Below are 10,901 nucleotides of genomic sequence, written 5' to 3' on the forward strand. Positions count from 1 at the left end.
TAGCTTGTCACGGTCGGGGAAATGGGAAACGGAGCGCGATAGGGAGCCACGCCCCGATACAAGTAGCCCCCACATCCAAACCTTAGTCCCCGCCACCACAGGTAGCATTGGAATCAATCTGGAAACCTCAATAGAAACAACACTAATCGACATTCAGCCCCAAAAAATCCCTACAACACTCAAAGGACCACTTCACCCATCCTTGATGCAGCCGGAAGCCTTGCTGATAGGACACTCCTCAGCGGGAATGAGGGGAATTCTTGTTATTCCAAGGTTAATTGATGCTGATTATACTGGTGATTATACTGATTTTACAAATTATGGCATACACACTGAGCCTACCGATTTTAATCCCAAAGGGCAGTAAGATCACACAAATAGTTCCCTTACAAAACATGATGTCTATCATGCAGCAGAAAAAAACAGTCCTTGTACCCCATAAGAGGAGATGCTGGGTTTGGGTCCACCAGGCCAGCAGCATGCTTGGCCTTGAACATGAAACGATGACCTGTAAGGACCATTACCACAGTTAACGGCAGCCAACAGCTAACGGTCAAAGCTATTTTAGACACAGGGGTTGATGTTACAATCATCTCAAGCACCATATGGCCGCCAAGCTGGCCTCTCCAACAGGCCAATGTCGCGGTGGATGGAGTCGGAGGACAATCTCCCTCCATGGTGACACCTCAGCCATTCACCTTCATACTGGAAGGAAAACCTGCCTCAGCTGTAGCGACAGTGTTGTCTCTACCAGAAGGAATGTATGCCTTACTGGGAAGAGAATGTCTTTGTCAGTGGGGAGTCATATTGGCGACTGCCGACTCCATTTTCTCGCAGCGGCCCCTGCACCGCAGCTGAACCCCATCAGGCTCGAATGGAAAACAGACAACCCTGTATGGGTTGAGCAGTGGCCACTGACTGGAGATCGGCTCCAAAAGGCAAAAGAGCTTGTTGCAGAACAGTTATCTGCAGGACATATCAAACCATCGACCAGCCAGTGGAATACACCGATCTTTTTTATACCAAAGAAATCAGGGAAATGGCATTAACTGCATGACTTGAGAAAAGTCAATGATCAAATGCAGCCTATGGGAGCTCTTCAACCTGGTTTGCCGTCACCAACAACGATTCCTCAGAATTGGACAATTCTTATTGTAGATTTAAAGGACTGCTTTTTCACAATTGCGCTGCATTCAGCTGACACCAAAAGGTTTGCCTTTACCTTGCCATCAATAAATAAAGCAGAGCTTAGTAAAAGATATGAGTGGACTGTTTTGCCACAATGAATGCGCAATAGCCCCACCATGAGTCAATTGTTTGTTGCCGATACCCCAATGCATGGCCCTCCACAATAATTTATCGTTATATGGATGACATATTAGTTGCTCAGGATAAGCCTTTTGAAACAAGTCAAATTGAATATCTGAAGACAAAATTGGCATCAGCAGGATTGCAAGTGGCATCAGAAAAGGGTCAAATTACCTTGCCGTGGAAATATTTGGGTTGGCAATTAAGCAACAATACTATTAGGCCATCCAAAACAACAATCCACACAGTGCTGCAGACTTTGGCAGATGTTGAAACCCTGCTCGGAGACTTACAATGGGTTTGAAACATCGTTGGCATATCAAATGAAGATCTTGCTCCGTTACGACGACTTCTCAACGGTACAGATCCTTCTACCCTGGTGCATCTCACCCCACAACAGAAGGCATGTCTTCAATCATTATCATTGCTTATTGCCACTTGTTGGGCCAGCAGATGGCTCCATAACCTACCAATTCTCCTCTGTGTACTGTCGTACCTGCAGTCAGTGTGTGCCATCATCATGCAGTGGCAAAAGAAAAAAGAGGAAGAGTCGGTATGGATCCTAGAGTGGGTTTTCATCTTGCTACAGCCAAGGCGTAGCCTGCAGATTCGGATGGAGCAGATCGGTGAAATCATTTGTAAAGGAAGAGATCACGTTGTAGCCATTTCCAGATCAGAACCAGAAAGGGTTTACCTTCCATTAAAAACAAATGGCTCTTACGTCATGCACCAGCCATGCAATTAGCCTTATTGGGCTATACTGGGACTCTTGACATTAAACTGCCGCCATGCAAGGTGCTCAAGTTAGTGAAAGATTACCAATGGGTCACCATCCCAACAGTCTCTATGATACCATTGAAGAATGCGCACACTGTTTTCACTGATGCAGGAAAAACATCTCGTACGGCAGCCATAGTGCAGAAACAAGATAAGGAATGGTACAAGCATATCATTCCGGCTCAACAAAACAACTCACTTCAAACTTTAGAGCTGTTAGCAGTTTGATGATCAATGATGCATTGGATCAATATGCTATTGAACATTGTTGCTGATTCACTGTATGTGGCGGGGTAGTAAATAGAATTGAGGACGTGTTCATCAAGGACACTCGCAGTGAGTGTCTGGGACAACTATTTATGTATCTTCAGCCTGCAATGCCCCTTAGATCAGCATCATATTGTATTATACATATAAGAAATCATCAGGGACAGGATGGTTTAGGCCTCGGAAACGCACTTGCAGATTCTGTAGTTACCATGGTAACCCATGTGATAAAACCGTAAGATAAGTTTAAGACGGCCAGGATTGCACACGAACCAATTCCATCATAATGCCAAAGACCTGAAGAGACAGTCTGGCATATCAAAAAATGAAGCACGAGGAATTGTACAAGCATGCCGACAATGTAGTCACCACGGCCCAGGATTAGGGTTAGGAGTTAACCCTCGAGGACTAAAGGCCTTAGAAATATGGCAAATGGATGTGACTCATGTCCTGGAGTTTGGTAGACAAAAATATGTCCCTGCTATGGTGGACACCTATTCTAAATTTATAAGGGCCACAGCCCAAACAGGAGAGAAAGGGCTACATGTTTGTAGGCACTTAACACAGTGCTTTGCTATTATGGGTGTACCACAACAGATTAAGACAGACAATGGTCCAGTTATGCCAGTGACAGAATAAGAAAATTTATGCAGCAATGGGGAATTGAACATCGTACTGGCATACCTAATTCCCCTACAGGTCAGGCTATTATAGAAAGAACTAATCGCACATTAAAGGATTACCTGCAGAAGTTTAAAAATATAAGAGACACAGGGGAAAGATTAAGCAAAACCCTGTTTGTATTAAATCATTTATGTGTGTTTGGGGACCAAGAACACCCACCAGCACTGTTGCATACATAGGAAATCAGGAATGAAATGTGGGTTCAAACGCAGGTTTTTTTATAGAGACCCCAAGAGTGGTATTTGGGTGGGTCCAGCCACAGTGTTGCATCAGGGGCGAGGCTACATGTGCGTTGATTCTCCCGCAGGACCATTATGGGTGCCAGCTAGATGGACCAAGGCAGCTGTGAGAATGCAGAATACGACAGATCGACTGTCAACCGCACAGAAATAGAATGATGGAGAAGAGTCCTTGATCCCATTGGCCAAGAACTAGCACAGCTGGTTGGTCAGCCCACCCACTGGCTAGCTGATCCTGAGGACCCCTACTTAATTTCTATCTTGGCTGCAATATTTGACGATCAATCAAGTACTAGGCAGCCCCCTTCCCCTTGTGTATGCTGCCAGCATACTTGTCGCTTTTGGACACGCATTTGTTGTGGAAGTTGTAAATGAGACATTTGGCATTCTCAGTTATTAAGGCCTCAAAACAGCTGCTATAGATGTTTTAGCCAACTGTCTCAACTGCATCCTCTTACAGCTCTGCGGCAGTGGTTAGGGTATCCAGTTACCTTAGAAGATGCTTTAAGGTTATTTGAAAATAAGGAAGCGCGCCAAAGAGCTCAGTATATATTTAGACTTCACAGATTGGCTAGCCTGCTTAAGCTGCAGAAAGAAACAAAAATAATAGAAACCAGGTGTGGAAAGATAATCGGTTCTCACATCCAACCTGAAGTGTTACAGGAGCATTTTGAGGCATGTTTTCATGACTGTTGGCATTTACATTATCGCAGGTAGCTGTGCAAGTCCGTTAAAGGCTATAAATCCTAGAGGAAACATCTGGGTTTCATTAGCCCATCAATTAAATATTATCAGGTTTTGTGCCACTTTATCCACCCCCCGATCACCCTTTGTGATGTGCTTAGTAGGGGTGCCTCTGTCAGATGTTAATTGGCCTATGTTTAAAAAGGCAAAACAAGGATTTATGACAAAAAGGCTTTGTGAGAATAAGGACAGCCTTATCAAGTGTATGGAAGATTATGACAACTGGGACCACAATTTGCCTGATGGACCTGAGCCACAGGAAATAGAGCTTCAAGATTCATTGAATGCAACATCCTGTGTATGGATAAATAATTTAAAGACAGGGTGCCCCAAAGGTTCAAACAGAGGTTGTCACAAGAGTAATGTCATCACCCCAGTTTCTCCAATTGGCAACTTCTCATTATGGTGTGATCAAACCATAAGACCCCAGAGCAACCCCATCCCAGGGACCAGTTTCCCAAAAAAATTGCCACCCAGTTGGTTTTTGATTTGCAGAAACCGAGCATGGTCAGGGATTCCCTCCAACCCTGTCCGTGGTCCATGTACCATAGGGCAATCGAGCATGGCCATACTACACATACCCCCAAACAACACACAGCGTGTTAGATGGAAACGAGAACTAACACAGGTGATACAACAAGATTGCGACAATGGCATTAGATTATGGAATTCTTGGGAAGTTAATTTATCATCTGTTTTTGTACCTGGTGCAGCTGCTACACAAGCACATAAGACAATACAAAAGCTTAGCTGCTGGGTAGTTAAACAAGCAAATGGAACTAGTAGAGTGCTATCACAACTAGCCGATGATTTATCGTCCGCACAACACGTGATACTGCAAAACAGAGCTGGAATAGATGTTTTTCTACTTGCATATGGTCATGGCTGTGAGGAATTTGATGGAATGTGCTGTATGGACTTACATGACCACTCTAAGTCCATCCATAAAGAAATCCAAGAGTTAATACAGCATTCACGGAGCATTAAACAGGATGTAGGTTTCTTGGGGCAGGAAGGATTAACTGATTGGTTAGGACTTTCTGGGTCGGTAAAAGCCTCTGTAAGACAGGATTGCTACTTCTTTGCATGATTTTAGTTGGCCTGCTGTGTGTTAGCTGCATTGTCAGTTGCATGAAGTACACACTAACCAAGGTTAGTCATGTTATTATTTGTGCAAAGAAAAAATGGGGGAATTGTGGGAGATTGGTTAGGAGCAAGGGGCCATGGGTCTCTTGCTGCTCTGCACAATCCTAACATTGAGCTCAAATAAGTCTGTGAATAACCTTGATAGTAGCAAAAAAGGGAAGCGATGTACTGGAGACTGATAAAGAAGTTGCCTTAACAGGATTTAGGAAAACTGCAAGGTTGACCAAGCAGAAGCTTGAGACAGTTATGTCAACCAAAGAAATATGCCACTTTGTTGGGTGTTAAGATAGCTTTGTCCAATAATAATTTAAGCTGCTACACGTGATTGTTACATGTCAGATAATTGACACTATAAAGAGGTACAGTATTTGGCTAAGAAACAGAACAAGTTGCTAACTCCTATTGAGTTGCCTCTTGATTTCCAAACCCATTCCCAGCAAGTGTGGATCCGATGGCCTGGCACATCAAAGTGACAGAAACATAGGGCATTAGTTGATACTGGTTCACACTGCCCCCTAACACCATCAGAACATGTGCGGGAAGAACCTGTTTCCATTGCTGGGGTGATGGGGGGATCACAGGAATTGACTTTGCTGGAGGCTGAGGTGAGCCTGACTGGGAAGGAGTGGCAGAAGCATCCAATTGTGACTGGCCCAGAGGCACCGTGTATTCTAGGCATAGACTTCCTCAGGAATGGCTATTACAAAGAGCCAAAGGGACTCAGGTGGGCTTTTGGAATAGCTGCTGTAGAGGCAGAAAACATTAAGTAATTGAACACCTTGCTTGGACTGTCAGAGAACCCATCTGCAGTGGGACTCCTGAAGGTGAAGGAGCAGCAAGTGCCAATTGCCACCTCGACAGTGCACCACTGGCAGTACAGGACAAATGGAGATGCCGTGATCCCCATCCACAAGATGATCCGTGAGCTGGAGGGCCAAGGGGTGGTCAGCAAAACCCACTCACCCTTCAACAGCCCCATCTGGCCTGTGCGTAAGTCTGACGGAGAATGGAGATTGACTGTGGACTATCGTGCATTGAATGAAGTGACTCCACCACTGAGCGCTGCCGTGCTGGACATGCTGGAACTCCAGTACGAGCTGGAGTCCAAGGCAGCAAAGTGGTACGCCACCACTGACATTGCCAATGCATTTTTCTCCATTCCTCTGGCAGCAGAGTGCAGGCCTCAGTTTGCTTTCACCTGGAGGGGCGTGCAGAACACCTGGAACCGACTGCCCCAGGGGTGGAAACACAGCCCCACCATCTGCCATGGACTGATGCAGGCTGCACTGGAAAAGGGTGAAGCTCCAGAACATCTGCAATACATCAGTGACATCAATGTGTGGGGGAACACGGCAATGGAAGTATTTGAGAAAGGAGAAAAAATCATCCAGATTCTGCTGGGAGCCGGTTTTGCCATCAAGAGGAGCAAAGTCAAAGGTCCTGCCCGAGAGATCCAGTTCCTGGGAGTAAAGTGGCAAGATGGGTGGCGCCAAATCCCCACTGAGGTCATCAATAAGATCCGCGATGTCAACCGCGATGTCTCCACCAACCAACAAGAAGGAAACACAAGCTTTCCTAGGTGCCATAGGCTTTTGGAGAATGCACATTCCTGAGTAGAGCCAGATCGTGAGCCCTCTCTACCTGGTCACCCGGAAGAAGAACGAATTCCACTGGGGCCCTGAGCAGCAGCAAGCCTTTGCCCAGATCAAGCAGGAGATTGCTCATGCTGTAGCCCTCGGCCCAGTCAGGACGGGACCAGAGGTGAAGAATGTGCTCTACTCTGCAGCCGGGAACAAGGGCTTGTCCTGGAGCCTTTGGCAGAAGCCACCTGGTGAGACCCGAGGCCAACCTCTGGGATTCTGGTGCCGAAGTTCCAGAGGGTCTGAAGCCAACTACACCCCAACAGAGAAGGAGATCTTGGCTGCTTATGAAGGAGTTCAAGCTGCCTCAGAGGTGATTGGCACAGAAGCACAGCTCCTCCTGGCACCCCGACTACCAGTGCTGGGGTGGATGTTTAAAGGGAAGGTCCCCTCTACCCACCACACCACCGATGACACATGGAGCAAGTGGATCGCCCTCATCACACAGCGCGCCCGTATCGGAAACCCAAATCGCCCTGGGCTTTTGGAAATAATTACAAACTGGCCAGAAGGTGAAACTTTTGGTCTTGCCGATGAAGAGGAGCAAGAACAAGTGACCCGGGCTGATGAAGCCCCGCCATACAACCAACTGCCAGCAGATGAAACTCGCTACGCTCTTTTCACTGACGGTTCCTGTGGCATCGTGGGGATGAACCGGAAGTGGAAAGCAGCCGTATGGAGCCCCACACGACAGGTTGCACAAGCTACTGAAGGAGAAGGTGGATCAAGTCAACTTGCTGAACTCAAAGCCGTTCAGCTGGCCCTGGACATTGCTGAAAGAGAGAAGTGGCCAAAGCTTTACCTTTACACTGATTCATGGATGGTAGCCAATGCTCTGTGGGGCTGGCTGGAAAGATGGAAAAAAGCTAACTGGCAACGTAGGGAAAAACCAATCTGGGCTGCTGATGAGTGGAAAGACATTGCCAGTCGGGTAGAGAAGCTACCCGTAAAGGTCCGTCATGTAGATGCCCATGTCCCCAAGAGTCGGGCTAATGAGGAGCACCAGCACAATGAGCAAGTAGATCAGGCTGCAAGGATAGAGGTGTCACAGATAGACTTAGACTGGCAACACAAGGGAGAGTTGTTCCTGGCTCGATGGGCCCACGATGCCTCAGGTCACCAAGGCAGAGATGCTACCTATAAGTGGGCACGAGACCGAGGGGTGGATCTCACCATGGACAGCATTTCCCAGGTTATCCATGACTGTGAGACGTGTGCTGCCATCAAGCAAGCCAAGCGAGTGAAGCCCCTCTGGTATGGGGGGCGGTGGTCCAAATAGAAGTATGGGGAGGCCTGGCAGATTGACAACATCACACTGCCTCAGACACGCCAAGGCAAGCGCTACGTGCTGACCATGGTGGAAGCCACCACTGGATGGTTGGAGACCTACCCTGTGCCTCATGCCACTGCCCGCAACACCATCCTGGGCCTGGAAAAACAAGTCCTTTGGAGACATGGTACCCCTGAGAGAATTGAGTCAGACAATGGGACTCATTTCAAGAACAGCCTCATAAACACCTGGGCCAGAGAACACGGCATCGAGTGGGTGTACCACATTCCTTATCACGCACCAGCAGCTGGGAAAGTGGAACGGTGCAATGGGCTGCTTAAAACCACCTTGAAGGCACTGGGTGGGGGGACTTTCAAGAACTGGGAGATTAATCTACCAAAGGCCACATGGTTAGTGAACACCCGAGGTTCCACTAATTGAGCAGGCCCTTCCCAGTCTGAGCCCTTGAGAACACCAGATGGGGACAAGGTTCCAGTGGTGCATATGAGAGGTATGCTAGGAAAAACTGTTTGGTGAACTCTGCCTCCAGCAAAGCCAATCCAATTTGTGGGGTGGTTTTTCCTCAAGGGCCAGGTTGTACCTGGTAGTTGATGCAAAGGGATGGAAAGACCAGATGCATACCCCAAGGAGACCTTGTTTTAGGGTGAACTACCTACAATACTGTGCCTGTATCTGTAACTGTATGGATGTCTATAATTTGAAGATTTTTAATTTGATTTGCCATGATGGTAGGGGAAAATTCGGGGTGGATAATGTTGGGGGTTAGTTCTTTCTTTTTTTTTCCCTCTGTGGAATTTTACCCATTGTCATGCTAAGATACCTGTTGACTGGGCCCTGGTGACAAGGGGGAGGAGATGGGGGGGAAGAAGCAAGCCCCACGAGATTCAAACAGCCAGAAGAGGAAGCGGAAGGCTGGGTCTCGGCCCATTTCCCCCACGGAGTTCGGACGAGAAGGACGATCGCTGCCTGTGTCCCATCCCTGCCATCCCAGCGTCGGGAAACCATCATCGGACCCTGCCCGGCTGTCTTCTCGCTGTGAACTACCACCATCCAGCACTCTGCTGATCACCGGGACCGACACCGTGAGCAGAGGGCTCTCTCTCTCCATCTCTCTCTCCCCCTGGGACAGCACTGCCATCACCCCCAGCCCTCCTGCAGCTCTGCGGGACCCGCCCACCCCCAGCACCGGGAACTGCAGCTCAGGGAAAAGGTGCCTGCAGCCAAAAAACACTGGGACTGAGTTACTGTTCTGTTTGTGGGTAATTTCATAGCTGTTGTTGTTCTTGTTTGTCTTGTTAGATATACTAGTAAAGAACTGTTATTCCTACCCCCATATCTTTGCCTGAGAGCTCTCTTAATTCCAAAATTATAATAATCGGAAGAATCACATTTTCTTTCAGTCCAAGGGGAAGCTTCTGCTTTCCTTGGCAAACACCTGTCCTTCAAACCAGGACAGCTGGTTCCCTGGCAGACTTTTCCAATGCCCCATTTCCCCAGCTCCCTCTGACCCTGGGAGCTCCCAGAGCTTTACTGATGTCCCTCTGGCCTCCCTCTCTGTCACTTCAAACCTCCACCTCTGCTCACAAGAACTGCCCCTGCAGAGACCACGAACGGCTCAGGAAGCATCATGAACATACAAGTCAGGGAAGTAACTTATATACATTGAAATGCCAAGGGAACAAACTTTCTGAAAGTCTTTTTATTTCAAAAGAAAGGGAGATATTAATGCATTTATGCTAAGAGAAATAATACAGGATTTTACAAATGACACTGCAATAGTAGAAAAAGAATCAGAGAACAGACCAACAAAAATTTGGGAAAATGCTTTTAAAAGGCTAAGCTTGTAATGCTCAGCAGTACAAGAGAGATAGTTTATTATTTCTGAATTGATCCAATCATCAGTTTCCTCAGGGCATCCTTGAGCTCCTGGTTCCTCAGGCTGTAGATGAGGGGGTTCAGAGCTGGAGGCATCACTGAGTACAGAACTGACAGGGCCAGATCCAGGGATGGGGAGGAGATGGAGGGGGGCTTCAGGTAGCTAAATGTGCCAGCGGTGATAAACAGAGAGACCACAGCCAGGTGAGGGAGACAGGTGGAAAAGGCTTTGTGCCTTCCCTGCTCAGAGGGGATCCTCAGCACAGCCCTGAAGATCTGCACATAGGAGAAAACAATAAACACAAAACAGCCAAATACCAAACAGACACTAACTGCAAGAAGCCCAAGTTCCCTGGGGTAGGAGTGTGAGCAGGAGAGTTTGAGGATCTGTGGGATTTCACAGAAGAACTGGCCCAGGGCATTGCCATGGCACAGGGGCAGGGAAAATGTATTGGCTGTGTGCAGCAGGGAATAGAGAAAGGCACTGGCCCAGGCAGCTGCTGCCATGTGGGCACAAGCTCTGCTGCCCAGGAGGGTCCCGTAGTGCAGGGGTTTGCAGATGGACACGGAGCGGTCGTAGCACATGATGGTCAGGAGGGAAAATTCTGTTCCAAGAAAGAAGAAAACCAGAAACACCTGAGCAGCACATGCAGAGTAGGAGATGTTGTTGGTGTGCCAGAGGGAATTGTGCATGGCTTTGGGGACAGTGGTGCAGATGGAGCCCAGGTCAGTGAGGGCCAGGTTGAGCAGGAAGAAGAACATGGGGGTGTGCAGGTGGTGGCCGCAGGCTACGGCGCTGATGATGAGGCCGTTGGCCAGGAGGGCAGCCAGGGAGATGCCCAGGAAGAGGCAGAAGTGCAGGAGCTGCAGCTGCCGCGTGTCTGCCAATGCCAGCAGGAGGAAGTGCCTGATGGAGCTGCTGTTGGACAT

General features: G+C 48.0%; 1 protein-coding gene across 1 annotated transcript; it reads right to left on the bottom strand.

The window, feature by feature from the left end:
• Window positions 1–8,218: 8,218 nt before the first annotated feature.
• On the bottom strand, window positions 8,219–10,901 carry LOC134057395 (olfactory receptor 14J1-like; the record flags this gene model as incomplete). The annotated part of the gene is made up of 2 exons (XM_062514383.1): window positions 9,992–10,901; window positions 8,219–8,232 (listed from the first exon to the last, which is right to left on the bottom strand). Coding segments are annotated over exons 1-2 (924 nt in total), but the record flags the coding sequence as incomplete, so codon positions are not given.

This window comes from Cinclus cinclus, unplaced genomic scaffold (assembly GCF_963662255.1).
Source record: "Cinclus cinclus unplaced genomic scaffold, bCinCin1.1 SCAFFOLD_32, whole genome shotgun sequence".
NCBI lineage: Eukaryota > Metazoa > Chordata > Aves > Passeriformes > Cinclidae > Cinclus > Cinclus cinclus.